Source organism: Theropithecus gelada, chromosome 9, assembly GCF_003255815.1.
Source record: "Theropithecus gelada isolate Dixy chromosome 9, Tgel_1.0, whole genome shotgun sequence".
Taxonomy (NCBI): domain Eukaryota; kingdom Metazoa; phylum Chordata; class Mammalia; order Primates; family Cercopithecidae; genus Theropithecus; species Theropithecus gelada.
The window spans coordinates 129,410,429-129,433,734 of record NC_037677.1 but is presented as its reverse complement, the minus strand read 5'-3'; the positions used below and the strand labels follow the sequence as shown (position 1 = coordinate 129,433,734).

Below are 23,306 nucleotides of genomic sequence, written 5' to 3'. Positions count from 1 at the left end.
GGGCCTGTGTTGGCCACACCCGTGGGGATGCGAGGCCAACATGGGAATGTGCCAAGATGCCTTTCACGTTGGCAACTTCCACATGTTCAGGGTCTCCTGGGTGCTCAGAGGCACAAGCAGGCCAGTGCTCAAGACGGCACCGTGTACCAGGCCCCCCGTTCACTTTTCTCAATGCCCAGGATGGGGCATCATGTGCCCGGCCCCCATTCACTCTTCTCAGTGCCCAGGATGGGTCATCATGCGCCATGCCCCCATTCACTCTTTTCAGTTCCTAGGATGGGGCATCACGCGTCAGGCCTCCCCTTCACTCTTCTCAGTGCCTAGGATGGGGCATCACGCGCCATGCCCCCGGTTCATTCTCCTCAGTGCCCAGACAGGGCATCACGCGCCAGGCCCCCTGTTCACTCTTCTCAGTGCCCAGGACGGGGCATCATGTGCCAGGCCTCCGTTCATTCTTCTCAGTGTCCAGATGGGGCATCATGCACCAGGCCCCCCGTTTACTCTTCTCAGTGCCCAGGACAGGGCATCACGTGCCATGCCCCCCATTCACTCTTCTCAGTGCCCAGGATGGGGCATCATGTGCCAGGCCTCCGTTCATTCTTCTCAGTGTCCAGATGGGGCATCATGCACCAGGCCCCCCGTTCAGTCTTCTCGGTTGGCAGGCACTACTGTTCCCAGGCTCTAGAGCAGGAAATGGGCAGGCAGAGGCCAAGTTGCTCCTGAGGCCACCCAGCTGGGGTGAGTGGCAGAGCTGGGACTGAACCCAGGCGATGGGCTGCAAGCACTGCCTTGGCAGGGGTGAGGCTGAGAGTGCTCAGGAGGCTGTGAGCCCTGCCAGGAGCCATGCACCTGGGACACTGCCCTGCTGGCCTGGCGCTGCCATGTGGTGCCCCATGTTCACCAGGGGAGCTGGAGGGAGAGCGTGGCAGCAAAGGGCTGGAGCAGAGTTGGGATGGAGCCGTGTCCCACTGTTTTCTGCCAACATCGAGGGGCTTTTCATTGCGAATGATCTTTCTTCCAAAACCATATGGACAGGATTCCGTGCCAGGCCCCCCTCTTTGGCATCCCTCTGTCAGAGGCTAGAGGTTACGTTTTCCCTGCAGTCTGTAATACAAATCAATTTGCTTCCAAAAGGAAAACTCGCCTGCTTTGGTGTCCCTCCCTGGCCTTCCTGTGCAGGTGGGGCCGGGGGCGCATCCCCAGCCCTGCAGCTCGGGCATGAGCAGGAGACGCCGGCCACCCACCCTGGCCCCTCAGGCCCTGGATGTGCTGAGGCTGAAAATACATCTGCCTGGCTCTGGACATGCTGAGACACCAGGCTGGGATCAGAGGTGTCTCTGGAAGTCTCTGACTGACCCCAGGCCGAGATCAGAGGAGCAGAAAATAGAACTGCCCCAGCCTTCTCAGCAGCCACCACTTGAAGCAGAAAGAAAATAGAACGTTCCAAGTGGAGGTAGTTTTCAGCGTCGAGTTCGAGCTCACCCAAACTGTCAGTCACGTATCAGGTCAAAATAAGCCATTTTAGACAAAAGGACCCAGAGGGTATACTTCCCATACACCATTTTTAGAAAGTTTCTTGAGGATATGATCCAGAAAAACAAGGAAGTAAACCAAAAAAAAAGAGAAAGATATGTGGGATGCTGGAAATAACAGATTCAACCCGGGAAAGTAGTCAAGAGCTGTCCCCAGATGGACGCTGTGCAGAGAGAGCTGCCTGACCGCATCAGGCGGCTCAGGAGGACCCTGGGGAGGGCGGGGAAACAGAGTCCCTCACATGACGGGTGGGGACAGTTCAGTGGGGCACACCAATTAGAGAGTCTGGGAAACCAAGTCATTTACAGCCGGACTCTCCAGTGAGAAACATGGTGTTCATGATATTCCACTTTTAGGATTAACTTGTTGACAAAGAAGGAAGCATTTTGACGAAAGGATGGATTTTGGCAATACGAAAGTGAAGGAAAAGCGCAGGTAACATCCGCTGGTAGAGCAGGAAGGACGAGCTAAGGGAAGTGTGGGTGTTGTGGTCCTCGCCGGGAAGGTGAGTCACCAGGGTCACGGTGGGGACCGGAAGATGAGAGGCTGGCATGACATCGTAGGTGCTAAGGTGATAGGTGGGGATTAAGTGTCATGCGGTCACTGGCCACACAGGTCAGTTGGAAGGGGCTACAGGGGGTCTGAGTGAGCTGAACTTAATTCATCCTCGTAAGCAGCCTGTAGGTCGAGGCTGCAGCAAGCCGTGATTGTGCCACTGCACTCCAGCCTGGGTGGCACAGCGAGACTCTGTCTCCAAACAGAACAGAACAAACATTATTTCTAAGAGAAATAAACTACAAAGACAGCGTCACAGAGGTGATGGTGCACAGTGCTCTGCACAGAGCCTCCTTGTAACTGAGTGAGCATTACTTCCCCAAGTGTTGAGGGCACGGTGGCACACAACAGGAGGATGTCGGGGCTGGGCGCCCTGGCCCTGCCACTGCTGTGTAAGTTGACTTAAAAATCAGTTTTTCTGTTAAATTAGCTAAAGCTGTGAATTTATACATACGGTAACAGGGAAAAGGAGAGGTCATATGAGACTGGAAAAATTGGATTTCCATGTGAGGACTTTTGGAAAGTCCTTTGTGGACCATTGCTGTCCTCTAGTGGCACTTGGTGTCATTGCGCCCAGCAGGAGCCGCTCTGCCCTGGGTGCAGCGTGGGTGGGTTTCCACAGCAGGCTGCTGCTCAGCAGGAGATGATGTGGTCACCTCGCTGGTCACTGTCAGAGCCACAGGCCCTCCCCGAGTCCAGCAGGACCCATGCCCACATGCAGCAGACGATCAGCCTTTGTAAGAGATACTTTAAAAAGTTTACACGTATTTCATTTTACACTAATGGCAAAGTGGCTTTCCATTCTTGGTGAAAAGTAGAACAGTTACTAATCAGTTCATATTCTCAATTTGTGAATGTGTAGTTACCAAATCAGTTTCACACTTATGCTATTAACGTCAAGGAATTTATATTAATAAGAAATTTCATGAGATTCTTAAAATACACACAAAATGCGTAAAGAACAATAGTCTAAGAGTGTCATTTGGACCTTCCAACTCAGCTCAACATTTTTATTTAACGTTATCACCAACAGTGATTTTATATATATTTATATATTATATATTATGTATATTTATATGTAATGTTATTAATATAAATTTAAAAGTCACCTAGTTCTGGCCTTGAAAGCATAATGGGTGTCATACTCTTGTGCTGTGAAAAAGAAAAACTGTAAAACTTGAAAATATACATGAGACAGTTGTTTTTAGCTGTTGGACAGCAGGTAGTACAAGGCAGCCATTCTTGCTAGAAGGAAATATCAGAAGTGGGCTCTGCATTCTGCCTCAGGGAGCTTCCCATGCTGCAGCCTGGGGAGTGGGCCTCAGATGGAAGAGTCGTGGGGAGAAACAGGTCAGGGCTTGGGGCTGCAGCAGCTGAGGTGTCTAGGACGTGACGTGGGCATGTGGGGCAGGGCCCTCGTTCTGTGGAGCCACCCATGAGTCTGGCCTGCCTGGTGGTAAACGATGTGTGCGCAGGACTAGATTCCAGGCCTGGCAGAAAACAGGTATGGAGGGGTCTGTAAGCTGACAAGATGCCAGAGGCCATCCTGTGCTAAGAGAAGTTGGAGTTATGACCAGCTCACATCGGGGGGTACCTCACTGAACACCAGGCATTCAGAAAGACACACCTTAGCAATGGGGTGAGTACAGACTTGCCCCAACAAAGCCTAAACCACATGTCAGTAGGATGAAGCTGAGCCACCAGTAATTAACTGCCTGTCAGAACAAAACCCAACACTCTTTAAAGGAAGTCGACACAGTCCACACTTTCAGCAGTTGAGCCCTCACAATGTCCAGCACAAAGTCAGAAATTACTAGATGTGCACAAAAGCAAGAAAATGTGACTTATAACCAGGATGAAAAAAAACAGCCGATGGACCCAGCTGTGGTGTATGTTGACATGAGCAGACAAGGAGTCGAAAACAGCTGCTGTCAATATAATCACAGATTTTCAATGGAAATAACTAGTGTACAGACAGGAATTTCAATAAAGAATGGAACCTATAATAAAGTAACTGAATGGAATTCCTAGAAATGAAAAACAAAGTGTCTGAAATGGAAATGCCACTGGAAGAGCGTATCATCAGGCTGGACACTGAAGAATGATCAGTAACTTCGAATCCAGGCCAGCAGACTCTGAAAACCGAAGCACAAGGAGAAAAACGGAGAAACTAAATGAACAGAGCTTTCCGTCTGCGACCAGTGGGGCCATAGAGCTTTCATCTGTGACCGGGGCGCCATAGCAGGGGGTCTAACCTGAGTGCAACTGGAGTCTCAGGAAGACAGAGGCAGCCGGGGGAGGCCAAAATACACACATTTGAAAACATAATGGCTGAAAATTTTACAAGTTGAATTAAAAATATCAACCTGGAGATCCAAGACTTTCAAGGAACCCCAAGTGGGATAAAAGCAAAGAGAACCACGCCTGGCTCCATCGTGGGGGAATTGTAGTCACATTGCCGAAGACCAAAGACCGGGAGAAGATCCTGGAAAGAAGTTAGCGTGGGGATGGATCTGTGCATACAGGAAAACCAGGGCAAGAATTGCTGCTGGCTTCTCATCAGAGACAATGCAAACCAGAATACAAAGGGTGATGGTTTTTAAGTGTTGAAAAAGAAAACCTGTCAATCTAGAATTCTATATCCGCCAGCAATAGTCCTCAGAAATGAATACAGAATCAAGACATTTTAAGACTAATAAAAGCTAAGAGGATCCATTCCCAGCCAATCCTTAGAAGAGGACATGCTAGAGGAGATGAAAAACATGAAAAATGGTAAATTTGGGGGTAAACATAAAAGACTTTTTTCCCTTTCAGTTCTTAAATTCTTCAAGAAACACTTGACCTTTTAAAGCAAAAATAAGATCCTATTGTGGGATTTTTCATAATATAGAGGCAAGATGCAGGGCAGTGGAAACACACGGGACGGGCTGAGAGGCAGCGATTCTGAGGGCCCTCCTGCCGCACGTGATGTGGAGTAGGACTCGGGTGAGGTAGACGTGGGTGGTGAAGGATGCATACTGCAATCCCCAGAGCAAGTGCTAAGAAATGGAATGAAGCAAAGAGATATAACGAAAAATCTAACAGAGGATATGAATTGGGATACTAAAAATATTTAGTTCATGCAAAAAAAAGGGAGGAAAGGAACAAAGAACATGTAAGTCAAAAGGAAAGCAAGGAGCAAATGGTGGATTTGACCCTGGTCATAACAGTCATTCCATTAAATGTAAACAAACCAGCACTGCAGTTAAAATGCAGTTTATCCCACAGAACACAGGAGCAAGACCCAATGATCAACTATGTACAGGAGACCCTCTTCAAATGTAAAGACACAGATTAAAGGCAAAAAGACGGGAGAGAGGCACTGTGCAAGCGCCAACCACGAGAAAGCTGGTGTGGCGGTTCAACGGCCCAGGCACACTATCCGAGGTAGACCTTCCTCATCAGAAAGGATTAAATCTTCAAGAAGACATAAAAATGCTAAATGTGTGTTCACCTCATAGCAGAGCTTGAAAATACAGGAAGTGAAACATGGATCCATCTACGGTTCTAGCTGTAGATTTTAACATTCCTCTTTCAGCAGCTGACGGAGCAAAGCGGGGGGAAGTCACTGAGGCTACAGATGGAAGGAGCAGACCTCACTCACTGGCATTTATGGAACACTCAACGACTGCCTAACACAGATCAAAATGTTTAGGACGGCAGTGCCCAGGAAACGGAACCCTCCTTCCTGCCCTGCCTAGGTCGCCATGCCCGCCTTAGAAGGTGGTTTCAGCTTCACACCACCGGCTTGCTTTGGGCACTATGGGTCCATGCAGGCCAAGGGGCAGCGCCTTCCTCTTTTGACTCCTTCGGGACAGAGGGGCAGAAGCAGCTGTCTGCTCCTGCAAGCAGGTCCCTGGCTCTGGACCCTGGTCCATGAAGGGAGTCTACCCGTGAACCAGCATCTTTCTCAGAGAATAAATCCGGTGCCGCCTCTGAGCTGAGCCGCAAGGGCGTGCTCCCCGTCCATGGCGGGAATCCTGCCTTACTGTGTGTGGCATTGCAGCCCCAGCCACGGCAGCACTGGAGCAGCGAATGTCCAGGGAGGAGGAGCCGTGGAGCTGATGCTGCTGTTGACGCCCAGGAGTGTGCACCCAGCCAAGCTCTGGGTGCAGAGTGGACCTTCTGAGGCCAGACTTCCATGTGGGCCCGGGCAGCAGGACCCGTAGAGGGGAGAGGCCCCCAAAGAGGGGCTGGTTCTGTGGATCTGTTGCTGCACAAGCCCCTCTAAAGATTAGTCATTAAAAAAACAGTTAGTGATTCTGCGCCATGGTTCTGGGGACTGACTGGACACAGCCAGTGAGTTTTGAGTTGGGGTCTCTCATAAGATTCCTATGAGAGTCAGCTGGGGCGACAGTCTTGAGGGTCCACTGGCTGGATGTCCCCACAGCCCACTCCCACCATTGCCACGTGGCTGCCAGCTCCGTGGTTGAGAGCATTCCCAGGGTGGCTGTCTTCAGTGCCCAGGCCACACGTGGGCACTCCAGGCCTCAGAAGACCAGGGCCTTGCATCCCTGCAGTCTGGCGAGTCCCTGAGGCTGGCTCAGATTCGGGGAGGGCGGAGCCCTGTGCAATATGTGCTCATGGGCCAGGAGGTGCCCATCTTAAAATACCACCTGTGCAGTCCACAGGTCAGTGACCGTGACCCAGGGAGGGAGGATCCAAGGTGGGCCACAGGGGTCTCCCTCCTCACTGGCCCTGTGTCCTGCAGCGAGGAGTCCCGGCTGGTGGCAGAGATGCTGTGCACGGCCACGGGCATCCAGGGCAGGAGCATCATGGAGAACCTGAAGGGCCGGAAGCAGCTGCGGCTGGTGGCAGCCAAGGCCTTCACGGAGAGCGCCAGGTGCATGGCTCTAAAGGGGCTGGGGTGATGCTGTGGGGGCTGTGTGCATCCCCTGCTGTGCCAGACCCCTGTGCTCACCAAGGCTGTGGTCTGTCCTGTGGGCCCAAGGGAGGGCTCCTGCCAGGGAGGGCGAGGTGGACAGTGTGGCCAGTTCAGGGCACAGTCTTCAAGGAGGTGCGGTGGCCCTCTCTTGCCCTTGTACCTGCCTGGGCTAATACAGCCTGACCTTGGTGGGGGTCTGACCCTGCGCTGCCCAGAAAGGCCCACTGGGGAGGATGCAGCAGGGACGCCTGAGCAAGTCACATGCCCAGGAGGGAGCAAGCGCGTGGATGGGCCCTGGGCGCCCGACCTTCCTGTCCCTCCTGGTCCAGCAGCTCCAGGTGGGCCCAGGTGGAGCCACTGTGTCATGACCTGCCGTCTTTCAGGTTTGGAGGCATCGCGGGCAGCAGCACTCTGGTGATGCTGGCCGCACGGCACTACTGGAACGCCTGGCTCCCGCTCCTGTCCTCAGCTGTCTACAGGAAGAAGGCCAAGGGTGCCCTGAAGAGGATCATTGGCATCATCAACAAGACAGAGGCCAGAAAGCAGGTGCGCCAGCCCTGGAGGGGGCTCCTGACTCCCACTGAGGCCTCTAGCGGGTCTTCCAGAAAGGACTGGAGAGACTCCCAAAGAAAGACCCCACAGGCCTCCCAGAGGGTGCACCAGCACCAGCCGAGGAGGGGAGGGGGCTAAGGGGGGTCCCCAAGTGCCAGCACTGCGGGGCCCCCTGCTGGACTCGGTGCTCAGCCCTGACCTCCCCCAGCAGCATACATGCACCGAGGGGCTCTCAGAACTGGAGACACACAGCAGTGGGTAGAGAGCGAGGCCAGCACAGTCCCTTCCTTAAGTGGCTTGGTTTCTAGGCAGGGAGGACAGGCCCCACCTGCCGTGAGAGAGGGTGGCCCGGAGGAACAGCAAGCAGAGGGCAGGGCAGGGGGCAGGGGCTGAGCCACAGGTGCCTCTGGAGGCTTAAGGCAGAGTGGGGTGGCAGGGAGTGGAGCCCCCAAGGCCCAGGGGATGGGGCAACCCAGGGAGGATGGTTGCAGGAGAGGGGCCATGTGGATCCAAGAGTGCACCTCCTTCTAGGGTTGTTGGAGGGAGGCTGGGCTTGGGTCCTGGAGTGGTCCTGCAGGCCTCTCCCCAAGAGCAGGAGCCTGGCCAGCTTCTCCCTGGGCACAGATTTGCAGGACAAGCCTTGGCCTTGTGGACTGGGCTTCCTGAGTAGGCTCTGGAGTTGGTGAGGGCTTCGTGCTCCTGGCTCACAGGTCTGTGGACGCAGCTCCCTGCTGGGAGATGGGGAGGCAACCCCTCCTCCTGGGAAGAGGCTGAGACTCTTGGATTGGGGTCAGTCTTTAGACCAGGGCTGAGCCAGTCCAGCCCACTCTGAGCTCTCTTCTGGCCTCAGCCGTAACCGGGAATCAGGAGTCAGCCACAGAGAACCCACAAAACGGAGCCCTTCTAAGAGGAGCAGCCGCATAACCCGAAGCTCCAGTGGGAGGAGGAGGACAGGGGAGTGGGGCACAAGACAGCAGGCACAGGCAGTGGGTGCCGCCACAGAAGCCACTGCACAGATCCTCAGATGCATTCCCAAGGCAGCTTCTTGGCCTGACTTTGAAAAGGCTGTGTTGGGGCCTCTGGGCTGTCCAGCCCACCCCAGCCTGTCCCTATGCTGGCCTCCTCCGGGGCAGTGCCTCCTCATCCAGTATGGTCTAGGCAAAGGGACCCTCCTGGACTGGCTCTCCCAGGAAGCCTGGGTCTGAGCTCTGCAGAACTGCCTCTGGAGCCAGACTGGAGAGTACAGAGGCAAGCCAAGGCTGCTCCACCTGGCCTGCCAACCTGCCAACCTGCCAACCCACATGTGGCCATCCTGTGGGCAAGATGCAGCTTCCTGGCCCCAGGGCTTAGCCTTCCACTGGCGCTGCCCAGCACATTTTCTGGCTGCCCAGGAAGACCAGGGTAGATTTTTACTACTTGTGACCAAGAATCCTGGCTGACCCAGATATGTGGTTCCTACAAACCTGCAGTGTCTTGCAGGGCCCCGTGAAGGGAGGGCCTGCAGATGGTGAGGTCCATAACAGATGGAGATTCATGGCCAGAGAGCCTCAGGATGGAGCCTGGATATTAATCCCTTAGCAGATACCTGATGTGCAAGTATTTTCTCCCATTCTGTGGGTTAACTTTTCACTCATTTGATCATGCCATTTGATGTACAAATGTTCCTAATTTTTAAGAGGTCCAATTTATCTATTTTTTTGTTGTTGTTGCCTGTATCTTTAGTGTCATATCCCTGGTCATTGCTACATCCAATACCATGAGGATTTTCTCCATTATTTTCTTCTGAGAATTTTGTAGCTTTAGCTCTTAAGTTTAGATCTTTGATCCATTTGAGTTAATTTTTGCATATGGAATTAGGTAAAGGTTCAACATCATTCTTTTGCATGTGGATATCCAGTTTTTCCAGCACCACTTGAAGAGACTGTGCTTTCCCTAGTGAATGGTCTTGGCACTGTTGCTGAAAATAATTTGACCAGAAATGCAAGCGTTTATTTTGGGGCTCCCTATTCTATTTCACTGGCCTATATGGTATCATTTTGCCAATACTATGCTGTTTGAGTCACTGTAGCTTTGTAATATGTTTCCAAGTTGGGAAGCATGGGTCCTCCAACTTTGTTGTTTTTCAAGATTATTTTAGCTCTTTGGGACCCCTTGCAATTCCATATGAATTTGAGGATCACTTTTTAAATTCCATATGAATGTGAGGATCACTTTTTAAAATTATATATTTTTTAAAAAGACTATTGCAACCCATAGAGATTGTGTTGAATACTGCTTTGGGTAGTATTGACATTTTAACAATGTTAAGGCTTCCTATCTGTGAACATGGGCTATCTTTTCATTTATTTAGATCTTTAATTTCTTTCAGCAACCTTTTATAGTTTTTAGCATACAAGTCTTTCACCTCTTTAGTTAGATTTATTACTAAGTATTTAATTTTTTAAGGTGCTGTTATAAACAGGAATGCTTTCTGTCTTAGCTTGGGCTGCCATAACAAAATACCATAGACTGGATGGCTTAATTTATTTCTCAAAGTCTGAACCTGGAAGTCTGAGATCGGGGAGCCAGCGTGGCTGGATTCTGGTGAGGAACATCTTCCTGGCCATGAATGCCTGGCTGCCTTCTCGCTGTGTCTTCATCTGGCACACACAGAGCCTGGCTGCCTTCTCACCATGTCTTCATGTGGCACACAGAAGGAGAAGCAAGCTCTCTGGTGTCTTTTCTGAAAGTGCACTAACTTTATCGTGAGGACCCCACTCTCGTGACCTTATCTAACCTCGGTTACCTCCCAGAGGCCCTGTCTCCAAATACCACCACAGTGGGGGTTAGAGTCTCGAGATATGAATTTTGGGGGCACACAACTCAGTCTGTAGAACTTTCTTCCTAATTTTCCTTTTTGGAGTTTTCATTCCTGGTGCATAAAAACACAGCTGATTGTTGTGTGTTGATCTTGTGCCCTGCAACTTTTCTGAATTCATTAATTGACTCTAATGCTTTCTTGTGGATTTGTAAGAATTTTCTCTGCATAGGATCATGTCATCTGTGAATAGAGATAGTTTTACCTCTTCTTTTCCAATGTAGCACACACAGTCTGGCTGCCTTCTCACCGTGTTCTTCCTTGTTATCCAGTAGCTCTGGTCAGAGCCTCCGGTGGAATACCAGCAGTGGAAGCAGCGACCTTGTCTTGTTCCTGGCCTTAGTGAGAGAGCTTCAGCCTCACCACTGCATGTGGCGTGAGCTGTGGGTTTTTCCATAAGGACCCTTCATCATGTTGAGGAATTTTCTATTTCTAGTCTTCTGAGAGTTTTTTGTCATGAAATAGTGTTGGGTCTTGCCAGATGCCTTTTCTCCATCCATTGAGCTGGTCATGTGGTTTTTCTCCTTTGCTCTGTTAATGCTGAATACTGTGCATCACGCTGACAGATCTGCCCACAGTGGCCGCCCTTGCACCTCTCACAGATCCCACTTGGTCATTATGAGTCATCTTTTTAATATGCTGTTGGATTTCATTTGCTAATCTTTTGGGGAGGATTTTTGCATCTATGTTCATAAGGGATATTGGTCTATAACTTTCTTTTCTGGTGATGTCTTTATCTGGATTTGATAACAGAGTAATGCTGGCCTCACAGAGTGAACCCAGGAGTGTTTCTTTGTCTTTACATTTTTGAAGAGTTAATAAGGATTGTTGCTAATGCTTCTTTAAATGTTTGATGGGAGTCACTGATGAAGCCATCTAGTCCAGGATTTTTTTTTATTAAGAGGCTTTTGATTACTAATTAATCTCTTATTATAAGTCTGTTGAGATTTTCTGTTTCTTCCTGAGTCAGTCTGGGTGTGTTTGGAGGGATTTGTTCATTTTTTCTAGATTATCTAATTTGTTGGTGTGCAAATGTTCATAGGATTTTCTTATAATCCTTTTTACCTCCCTGAGGTCGGTAGTAATGTGTCCACTTGCGTTACTTATTTTAGTTATTTGAATAGTCTTCCTTTTTTTTTTTTGTCAGTTAGCTAAAGGCTTCTCAATTTTGTTGACCTTTTTAAAGAACCAACTTTTAAACAATAGACTTTATTGTTTTTCTGTTATCTATTTTGTCTGTGCTCTGATCTCTATTATTTCCTTCCTTCTGCTAGTGTTTTAGTTCCTTATGATGTAAAGTTGGATTATTGATTTGAGATCCTTCTTTAATACAGCATTTGCCGCGGTGAACTCCCTCTGAGACTGGCTCTCACTGCCTCCCTAAGTTTTGTCTAATGTGCTTTTCGTCACATTGATTTAGAGCCGCAAAACCAACTTAGATGTTTCATGTCGTTGAAAAAGCTCTCAATGACGTTAGGGGAGCAGCTGCAGACTTTTTGTGACTTAGTATTTCAGAAATTTTGCTGCAATATCTGTAATTAGATAGAGCCGAATGGTTAGCAGCAGACGTATTCGAGTCACACACCACCGAAATACGATACCAGCGGCAAACCCACAGGGGCTGCAGCAACCTCAAAGTGTGTTACCAGCGCCAGATCTGCAGCGGGCTGCAGCAACCTCAGTTCTGGCCTCCTCAGAAGAGAGACTTCAACTGAGGAGCCTAAAGCAGAAGGAGAGACAGAGGCACGTCTCAGAGCAGGAGTGAGTTTATCAGAGAGCTTCAGAACAGGAAGAAAGGGAAGGAAAGCACACTGGGAAGAGGCCGAGCGGAGACCTGAGAGGTCACATGCATGGCTCACCTTTGGCTTGGGGTCTCCCACTGTTGTGGGACTTTTGCTCAGTTCAGCTAAAGACGGGGTCCTTGTCACACTGCCACAAAAGATGAGGCTTGTAGACAATTTGAAGGGTGAGAAAGGCAGGGTTTTATTGGGTAGAAAGGAAGAAAAGGGGAAACAGAGGCTCTTAGTGAAGCAAGAGAGTGTTTCCCGCCAGTGCACTTCCCACCTCACCGAATGGATCCCAGGTTCACCCGGGAGGAGGAGGGGCCGGGCTCCTCCCCGCTGCAAATGGCGTGAGCCTCTGTGTCTCCCCCGCAGTGCGCATTCCTCCCAGTGAGCAGGCCGGTCGGAGAGTCTCTGGGGGCCCCTTCCCACCTGGCTGTCTCAATACATTGGCCGACTTCCAGGGTCTTGCGTGATTTCTCCCCAGACGCTTCCCTGGCGGTGGGCTGTCTGCATGCACGGTGGCTGCCCGCACTTGGGAGGGCCGCACGCCTAGGGTACTTACTGGAGTTTTGCACGTGCTCACTTGAGGTCGTCCCTTACCAGTCGCGTGTTCCTAGAGGGAGGTCATAGGCCAGGGAAGCTCCGCCATTTTGCCTCGTAGTGTGTGTGCTTGAGCCCGCTCGCCCAACTCCTGAGATCTCATCGGGAAGCTGCTCATCACCAGTTTCAGGTTTTTTCTGTCTCTTGGGAGGCGGCCTTTCCCTGGTGCTGGCTGAGACCAATTATTATTTTAGAGAGATGGTTAACAGCTGCCTGACCGTCACCTCATGGCTGCCTGAAGTTCCTGGTGCGGGGCGGGGGCCTCTCCTGCCCCGCTCATGTTTGACTAGCTACCTTCTATAACAAAATGAAAAGCAAAACGATGTCAACCTAAAAGGAAGAAGCTGAGGCAAAATTGGTATAAGTAGAGAGTTTGCCTGGGCCAAGCTTGAAGGTTGTCATCCGGAAGCATCGATTCAAGTGGTCCTGAACATGCATTCCAATTACAGGCAGTTCCAAGTGGGTTTTTAAAGGGAAATAAGAGGCAGTTCCTGAGTTGTTTGCCAAGAATTTACATTAAAATAACTTAAGCTATTAATTGGCTGTATATTGTTAAGCTTTAGAATGTGGGCGATAGTGGCCAGTACAACATTGTCAGGTTAATTTACAGCAGCTATGGCAATAGCAAGCAGTTTAAGGAGACTCAGAGGGGGAGTTTCTTAGCTCGTGGTGAAAGACTTTGCAACTTTCAAATATACGTGTCATTTACTTGCGTTACTTTAGGAGAAAGAGAAGACGCTGCTTCTGCACCAGTGGCCCACGGCTGACTTCCAAGGCAGCGGGACGACCGAAGGATATTTTCTTCCAGGTTTGTAGCAGGACAGACAGACCCATGGGCTCCAGGTACAAGGAAAGGGAAGGACTTGAGCCCAGTTTTAAACATGTGTTGCTTTTAAATTCCTGTGCCCTGACATGAAGCCACCTGGCAATAACTCCAGATAATGTCTGTTTTCAGGCACCTGAGTGCTCTTCAGGAATAAGCTCATGAAATTCCTTTTCAATATACAAAGAAGCCAGAGCTGGGACCTTCTGACTGTCCAGGAAAAAAGTCAAACTCTGTGAACTATTTGAAGGGATTGATGCTGGGCCACATGTGAGGAGCGTGATGCGTGACCCAGCCGCAGGAGGTCCTGAGAACATGGGCCCACGGTCGTTGGTTTACAGCTTCGTTTCATACATTTTAGGGGAACAGGAGTTACAGGCAGAGACATCACAATACATGTCTGGTGCCCATTGGTTTGGTCCAGAAGGTGGGACAACTCAGAGGGGAGGCTTCCAGGTCACTGGCAGATTCAAAGACTTTCTGATTGACAATTTGTTGAAAGAGTTATTATCTAAAGACCTGGAATCGATAGAAAGGAATGTCCAGGTTTAGATGAGGAGTTGTGGAGACCAGGGTTTTTATCTTGCAGATGCAGCCTCCAGGCTTCCAAGCTCTTATCAGACAAAAAGGCACCAGACTCTTGGTTAATTCTCCTCTGGCTCAGGGAACAGCCCTGGAGAGGGAAAAGGGGATTCTCAACAGGATGTAGTTTTTCCTTGCAAGAGACAGCTGCGCGGGCCCCACTTCAAAGTGTGTTGAAGAAAGATATTTGGGTATAAAATACCTGGATCTCTTTCAGGCCTGCGATCTGTCGTGTGATGCTTTGGTAGAGTCAGACTGAAACTTGGTATCTTACTGCTACAGAGCGTCCACTCCGTCAGCCCTCAGAGTTCTGTTTTCATGTGGATGCTGGTCCATTGTGCCTGGCTCCAAAGGCAGAAGGGATGTGATGAGACCTGTCCACCCTTGCCCCCTACCACCCCCGACCCCACCAAACTAGTTTTCCAGGTACACTTCGGAAGGCCCTGGGCCAAGAGGAGGGTCCATTCAGTCGGCTGGGGGGCTTACAGTGTTATTTTTGGTGTCGTGAACCTTGTCCAGGGCCACACACCCCTGAGTCCAGAGTGGACACTGTCACCCCTGGTCATGGCTGCCGTGAAGTCTGGCCTCTCGGCTGTGCTGACAGATAAATCGCATTTTTCTACCTCCACAAAAAACATGGACACAAAACAGCTGCAAAACAAACGTACAAAAACACATACTGACTTTAGAACAATAGAATCATATTAGAATACCAATTCATGTTTATAGAAAAAAATTGTCTGCTAAAAAAGTTATCCCTGTTAAGAGTCCTCATGTGTATTTGGGAAATCTTTAAATGCTGTGGAATAGAAAAGTGGAACCTACCTTGAGCATTTAGAGTCTATTTAGAGAGGCAAAGTTGATTTAAAATAATAAACAAAAGTGTGGCCACGTGTAATTACTAAGTTGAGTACTAACCCCAGCAGTGTGTGTGGCTTGCTGGTCCTGCAAGCACGAGCCCGACGCACACAGCAAGTCCTTCCACTGAGAGGCTAGGCTGCGGCAGAGAAAGGGTTAATCCTGGGGTGGCTGAGCCGGAGATGGGGATGCAGCCGCAGACCCACCTCCCTGAGGAGTTTGGGGGTCTTGAGGGTTTTGGAGAGGACGGAAGTGTGGAGATGGCTGACTGCCGGAAGAGCGCAGGGTCTTGGGAAGGCATTCCTGGGCCGGTCCCTATCGCGCTCCTCTGTGGGGGACTCCACACTGGTTGCTGGCATTCAGGGTCTGAGAAACATCCTAAATGATCCTTCAACCAAAGCCTTAGGATTCTTACGTCAGAGACCCCATCTACAGGAGCGATGGGGTCCAGGCAACTTTTAACAACAAGGACGTGGCCAGGGCACAGCCTGGTTACTGCTCAGTTATAACCACATTCTGTCCACAACCGGGCATGTGATTCTTGTCAGCCCTGGGGGGTGTTTCACGAGGACAGAGATGTGGATCAGAGCACCAGGACCCACCCTGCTGGCTTTGTGCACTTGGGGGCACTGACGGCCCACGGGGCGCCCTGTGAAGGCTGGGTGGGGCTCCCCTCCCAGCAGGCAGGTGTTTTCTGCGTGTGCCCCGAAGGCGGACACCTTTGCCTCTGAGTGTCACATGGCTCTGCTGCCCGTGCGGAGACTCGGGGGCTGTTCCCGTGCTGCGGGCGCCAAGCGTGTGGACTCCCAAGCACGCACATGGCGCTGTGTCCTCGGCTGCGGGGGAGCTTTCCATGGAACTCCTGAAAGGACCCCGAGTCCTGCTCTCCGATCTTTAATACGTGGAAACACAGGGCTGTGTCTGTGAACGCAGAATTCTCCAAGCAGATGGAGAGTGAGAGGCAGCAACCAGCAAGCAGACAAGACAGCTGGAGGGGCCACGCAGGTCCACAGCTCACATCAGCCCTGCGGGGCATGCGCCGGCCTGGGCACCTGAGAAGCCACGGTTCCACCTCAGGGGCACTGTGATGGGCAGCTTAGTCCGGGAGGTCCGAGGGCGCCTTTGATGAGGGATCGGGCGGCTCCAAGGACACCCCTTCTTCTCCCTCCCAGGGGCTGAGGACGACCTGATGCTCCGTGCTGCGCTCTATGGCCTGCTCTTCCACAGCCACGCTGACCAGGACGACTGGGAGGGTGGCCTCAAGGTGCTGGATGAGGCCGTGCAGGTGCTGCCAAGGACAGCCCACCGCCTGTGAGTGCTCCAGACACTGCATCCCCACCGGGGAGTGCTCCTCCCACCAGGTGCTGCACCCCTCCCTGGAGTGTGCTCCCCCCACCGCCTGCGGAACCCCTACCCGGAGTGTGCTCCCCCCACCACCTGCTGCACCCCCACCCGGAGTGTGCTCCCCCCACCAGGTGCTGCACCCCTCCCTGGAGTGTGCTCCCCCCACCGCCTGTGGAACCCCCACCCGGAGTGTGCTTCCCCCACCGCCTGCGGAACCCCCACCCGGAGTGTGCTTCCCTGCTCCTCGCTGCCCCCCTCTGCCTGGGCCTCCGCAGGTTCCCACTTGTGCTGGAAGATGACTTCCCCAGGAGAATTCAACACAGGGAGAGCGGGGACTGAAAACCCCACGCAGCCCCGAGACCCCCACTCCCCTGGACTCTGCTTTGCTTTGTCTTTTTAAGCAGGAAGTGGAGGAATAAGTCCGGGCCGCATCACACACGTTGAAAATTCTGCCACCCGATCCCGACGTTGGTTTCTCACCTTCCCTTTCTTTAGCTTGATCTTCAAGCACATGGTCATCGTGAAGGCCAAGCTCGGGCAGAATTTCTCGATGGAAATACAGAAATTCAAGGCCGAGAGTGAGGACTACTTGGCACGCATGTGGCACCGCCTGGCCCTGAACTCGCCGAGCGTGTCTGGAAAGCTGGCCTGCTACAACAGCGCCATCCAGGCCTTGCAGGTGCGAAGCCCTGAGCGTGGGTGCATGTGGTAAAATGTGTCCTTTAGCAAAAGGGAGAACCGTGTGGACAGAAGCTCAGCCGGGACCTGGCGTGGGCGGCACGTAGAGCAGCCACGGCTGATGGTGCAGAGAATGCGCCGTGCGGCCCGGGCACTCCTCTGGCCGACCAGTCAGGGATGATGGCTGGAGCTGGTTTCAGTGGTCCCTTTCCAGCATAGAGGGGTCGTGGTCAGGTCCTTGTCCCTGAGCAGGGTGAGGGGGCCAGAGGGTGATGCCCCAAGTAGAAGCGCCCTGGAGGCCCAGGGACCCAGATGGGCGGGTGGCTGCACAGGGGAGCAGGGCTCTGCAGGGCCCTGGGATGTGGGCGTTCTGGGGACGTTGGCGTCTCTTCCCCACCCCCAGGAAGGTGAGACGGGTGTTCCCCTCGATGCACTTGGGGTGGGCTCGGGAGGAGGTGGGCTCGGGAGGAGGTGGGCGCTTTGGCGTTGATTTGATGCCTCTGCTTGTCAGAAGCAAGGGCCATGTGGTGCGTACCCGAGAACTTCATCTCAGGGATGAAAAGGCATCCCAGGCCCCTGGTGTGAAAGGCATGAACCTTTCAACATTAGTGAAGATCTTAAAAGGCTTTTCTGTTACGCAGGCTGTTTCTCCAGCTCAGAGCAATCCTCCCCTGAGGTCTTTGGATTGCTCTGGTGTCCAGGCAGCCCTTAGCGTTGGGAACTGAGGATGACTGGGGGTCTCTGACGGTGCTGTGTGAGTGCCAGCTCAGGGCACTGGGCAGTCAAGGCAGATGCCCGGGTACCACCATGGGGGAGCCACAGGGAGCCACTGCGCCTCTCTCCGGGGAGCCAGAGGCCACGTCGTTCCTCAGCAGTTGCCCTGCTGGGGTTGGTGGGGATCAGGCGAGGACCTGGCCTCCTCCAGGGAAAGCAGGAAGGGCCTGAGGAGGGGAGGCTGCGGGGTGACTGGGGAAGGCAGGACCCAGCCGAGTCGCACTGGCCGTCGGGGCAGAAGCCCTTGAAAGTGTTTTCTGTCTTCACTTACCCGAGTCCTTCCTCCAGTTGTCTGTTTTTGTTAAAGGTACAATGTGATGTTTTTAGTGAATTCTCAGAGTTATATAATCATCACCCACACACAATTTTAGAAGGTTTCATCACCTCCCAGAAACCCTGCATCCATCAGCACTCACTCCCCCTCCTTCCCTACGCTGCATCCATCAGCACTCCCCCTCCTTCCCTATGTCCATCGGCCCCAGCAAGCTGCGGACCTGGACATTTTCTGTAAACAGAGCCAAGCATTACGTGGTCCTTCATTCAGCATGACATCGCCCAGGGCCATCCCCATCATTCTCGTTTAGGGCTGAGTCATATTCCGTTCCGTGTCTCACAGTCCACGCCCGGCTGTTTGTTGTTTCCCATGATCTGCCTGCTGTGACGAAAGGTGCGGTCAGCATTTGCTCCCGAGTTCTGGTGTGGCCCCTCCTCGTCCCCTGGGGGCACAGCCCAGTAGTGGAGCTGCTGGGCACACGGTGGCCCTGTGTGGGGCCATGAGATGAAGTACCAGATCGTCTCCCACAGCGGCCTCACAGGGTTGCCTTCCCACCTGCCGGCTGTGAGCTGCGGTTTCTCCACACGCTCACCAGCTCTCGATGTCGTCCGACGGTTCTGGCTGTGCCGGTGGGTGTGAAGGGGGTGTCTCCTCGTGTTTGGTGTGCCTGCATTTTCCCAGCCACTCATGATGGGGTGCATATTCCCACGTGCTCATGGGCCATTTGTAGGTGGTTGGAGAAGTGTTCATTGCAGTCCTTTGCCCATTTTTAATCTGGTGGTTTGGTTTTCGTTGCCTTATAGGAGCTCATGGTGTATTGTGGATGCAGGTTCTTTAGCAGGAGCATCATCTGCAAACCCTTTCTCATTCTGTGAGCTGCTTTTTCAACCACTTCTTCACTTCCTGGATGGCATGACTTGTGGCACAAACATGTTTTAAATTGTGATGAAATTCTAGTTGTCTGTTTCTTGTTTTGTTGCTTGTGTTTCTGGCGTTGTATCTGCAAAACTGTTGCATAACCCAAGGTCTTGAAGATTTGTTCCCGTTTTCTTCTGAGTTTTATAGTTGTAGCTGTTACATTTATGAGTTATACGGTGTGAGGCAGGGTCCCCAGCACTCCTCAGCCTGTGGACTCCAGTGGCCCCACACTTCTGTTGAGAAGATGACCCGCTCTCCCTTGAACCTCCCCATCAGGGCCAAGGCCCTCCCCAATGTCCACAGCTTTTGTGGGAGCCACCGCCAGCCTCCACAGCTGCTCCCTTCCTTCCCCATCCATGGCATCCTTCACGTGGCTCCCAGGCCCCACCACCTCACCAGTTCCCCATCCTTCTCCCCTTTCCACCTCTTCATGACAGAGAAGGCCCTGGGCTAAGGGCAGGACCTTGGCCATCTGATCTCACCCCACGTCCTGAACTAAACATGGCTGCTGCCCATTTTCCCCACAAGCACTTCTCTAGCCCAGACCCTGCCCCTAGACCTGTGAATCCTGCTGCCTGCCTGGCCCCGCCCTGGGGCCAGCGTCTTGCCCAAAACCAAATGCCTGCTTTTCCCACCATTCTTCCTCTTGCCTTTCCCCTCGAGATGTTGCAGCTCCATCCTCCAGTGGCTGGACTCACACCCAACACCCACAACAAAACCACACCTTGCACCTAGACCCACAGACACACGCGACATAACAGCCCACAGCTGCAACCCAGACACACCCCACAGGCTGCAACTTCACACCTGTAACGCACATCTCATGTACACCATTCACTTCCAATACCCCCAAACACAACTCACACCCCACATCCCACACACACCACACATCCCACATTCAACACACACCCCACATCCCACTCACGCCCACATCCTGAACACACTACTCACACCCCACATCCCACACACACACCACTCACACCCCACATCCCACACACACACCACACACCTCACATCCCAGACACGCCACTCACACCCCACATCCCACACACACCACTCACACCCACATCCCACACACACCACTCACACCCCACATCCCACACACCACTCACACCCCACATCCCACACACCACTCACACCCCACATCCCACACACACACCACTTACACCCCACATCCCACACACACACATCCCACACCCTCCCACACCTCTCCACGCTCACACCTGCCCATCCAACACTCCATTATGGGCTTTGCCCTGAGATTTGTCCAGACCCCCACCTCCTTGCTGCCCTGGGCTCTTTTCCGTCTCCCTGTGTGGGCAGCGCTAACCTCTTCTTGGCTCACCCCGGCCTGTTCTCTGCAGAGCAGTGGGAGGCTCCCCAGGTCCAGGTCAGAGCTGCTGTACGCATTCTCCAGCCCACAGTGCTGTGGCTCAGTCCCTTCCTGTCTTACCCGCACTGCAGAGCCTTGCACCCCTGCCCGGAGCACCCTCTCCACAAACACCCCCCATGGTATTTCTCAGTGCCTCAAGGCTCTCCTCAGCTTCCGCCGGGTGAGGCCCCTTCCTCCTACCACTGGCTCTCTGGTCCTGAGCCATGTGTCCTGCAGAGCGTCTGTGCTTTGAGGCCCACAGGCACCTGCTTATGACGGCCGATGCAGCGTGAGTGCCGGGCACAGAGGGAACCTCCAGCAGATTCGTGGGCTGAATAAGTGGCATGGGCCAGCGCTCAGAGAGCCACAGATATTTGGCAGCAGAAATGAAGTGGCGGCGACACCCATGCGAGGTCCACCCTGCTGGAAAAGACTGTGGCTGTGGCCTCGGCAACACCTGTGGAGGGGAGGGTGCGGTACAAGCTAACCCCGGCCGGCAGGGCTGCGGAGGGTGCGGCGCAGGCTAACCCCGGCCGGCGGGGCTGCGGAGGGTGCGGCGCAGGCTAACCCCGGCCGGCGGGGCTGCGGAGGGTGCGGCGCAGGCTAACCCCGGCCGGCGGGGCTGCGGAGGGTGTGGTGCAGGCTAACCCCGGCCGGCGGGGCTGCGGAGGGTGCGGTGCAGGCTAACCCCGGCTCACAGGGCTGGGGCTTTGCTCTGCAAAGGTCAGGTTAGGGTGGTCTCATCCGATTCTGTAGCGACGGTGGCCAAGTCTGCCCCGGCTGGGCCTTGGACTGGACTCTGCATCTGGACGCAGGACAGGGCAAACACCTTTCCTGCCCTGAGGAGGCGTCCTTTCCAGCAGGGACGCGGGGCTGCCCGCAGAACCACCCACACAGGGCCACCCACAGACAGGGCGACAGCAGGACCCCTGTCCCGTGTCCTCTTGTGGTGCAGGGAATGCCTGGGGACCCAGGAGGCCCCAGGAGGTGGCACCTGCAGAGGGTGAGGAGACAGGGAAGGATTCGCCAAACTGCAGCCTGCCCACACGCTGCCTGTGAAAAGAAACAGCAGCGCCATCTCGCCTGTGCCTGAAACGTCCCAATGAGCCTAAACGGCAGCTTGACCTCGTTAGAGGCAGCCTCCAAACGGTCACTGTGGGATAAGAATGAACCTTTTCTTCTAGAAAGTGAGCAATGAAAGTGTTCACTGCATCAGGAAAGCCTCGAGGGCTATCGCGAGGGTGTCACCCTCTCTGTTCACTCCCACAGAAGCCTGAGACGGAGTGGCAGAAGGTGGAGTACCTCATGGAGTTCGGCCAGTGGCTCCACCACAGACACTTTCCTCTAGAGGACGTGGTCTTCCACCTCCGCTGGGCCGTCGAGATCCTGCTGGCCATGAAGCCGCCCAGCGACGCCCCAGAGGCAGAGCCCACGCCGGACGGTGAGCCCACTCCGCTGGCAGGGTGCCGACCCCACGCAGCTCCCCCAGAGCTCTGCTTCGCGCTCCGTGGCTGGACGGCCGTTGGGGATCCACGTGTCCATGCAGGCTTTGGAGGCCAGGAGCCCCGATGCGTCACAGCGCTGTCCTCTGCGGGGGCCCTGAGGGACTCAGCCTGACCCCCACCAGACGACCTTCACAGAAAGGTTCTGTCCAGGTCAGGGAGAAGCCATGTCCTCAGGCACACAGCTGGGCCGGCTCGGAGGCCGCCTTCCTCAGGAGGCTGGGGGAGACCTCAGACCCTGTGGGCACCTCAGCCATCCCCAAAGTGGCTTCCGACTCGAGGTAGGGGCTCCGTTCTCCAGCTGCTTCTCCTCCGCAGGCCCCTGGCCACACGGCCCCTGCTCACAGCAGTGCAGGGAGGTAGGGGTTTGCTGGTAAGTGGGGACCTGGGCAGACGATGGCAGCCCCACTGGCATCGTCCAGAGCGTAAACACCGCCAGTGCCTGGGCATCAGCTCAGGGTGACCCGGGGCAGAAACTCTGTGGGGAGCGCAGGTGCGCCTGGAGAGTCCCATGGGGTGGTTCCCGCAGGCCTGCCATGAAGAGCAGAGGCTGGCAGAGCCCAGCGAGGGTGGCCACTGCACACACATGCACACACGCACACGCACGTACACACGCACACAAATGCACACATGCACACACACACGTGCGCGTGCACACACACACATGCACACACACGTGCACACACACACACGTGCACACAGCCGGGCCGTCCTAGAGCACTTGTCAATGCTGGCTTGCTCAGGGCCACCCTCCCCGTGGCTGCTGCTCCTAGCCCCCTGTCAGGATGAGTGAGGGCCCTGCTCAGAACTCCCAGGCCCTCGGGACAGTCTGGGACAGGAACGGGATGCCCAGGCCAGGTGCAGCTCATGAGGCTTCCAGGACACACAGGGCAGCAGGAGAGCCCTCAGGGCCTGGGGACCTGGGGCTGGAGCTGAGAGTGGAGCCGCCCCTGGGGGTGAGGGGGTGGCCAAGCTCAGCCTTCGCAGAGTAAGTGCAACACGTGGCTCTTCCCCTGGCTCCCGGCCCTCAGCAGAGTGGAGCACCGGGGGTCGGCGAGGCACCGGACAGTCCCCGCAGCCTCAGGCAGGGAAGGGAGTGGCCTGGGGCCCACAGACCCATAGCCGGGCCTGCTCTCAGCCTCGGGCACCCCGTGTTTCAGGGGAGTACATGGCCATGCAGATGCCCCCACAGAGCTCCGTGTCCGAGGCCGGGGAGGTGGTGTCCTTGGAGCAGCTACATAGCGTGCGGCAGCTGGAGGCGCTGGCCCGTGTGCACATCCTGCTGGCACTGGTGCTGTCGCCGGGTGCCGAGGGCTACGAGGACTGCTGCCTTGCAGCCTATGCCTTCTTCAGGCACATCTGGCAGGTGAGGCCCA

At 53.8% G+C, this 23,306-nt stretch overlaps 1 protein-coding gene across 1 annotated transcript in view; it reads left to right on the top strand.

The window, feature by feature from the left end:
- The window catches only part of CFAP46 (cilia and flagella associated protein 46), a 119,610-nt gene that overhangs the window by 33,433 nt on the left and 62,871 nt on the right, over nt 1–23,306 (top strand). The window contains 7 exon segments of the mRNA XM_025395562.1: nt 6,839–6,970; nt 7,396–7,558; nt 13,529–13,613; nt 16,241–16,379; nt 16,908–17,091; nt 21,698–21,869; nt 23,091–23,296. Coding sequence (XP_025251347.1) covers nt 6,839–6,970; nt 7,396–7,558; nt 13,529–13,613; nt 16,241–16,379; nt 16,908–17,091; nt 21,698–21,869; nt 23,091–23,296 — 1,081 coding nt within the window.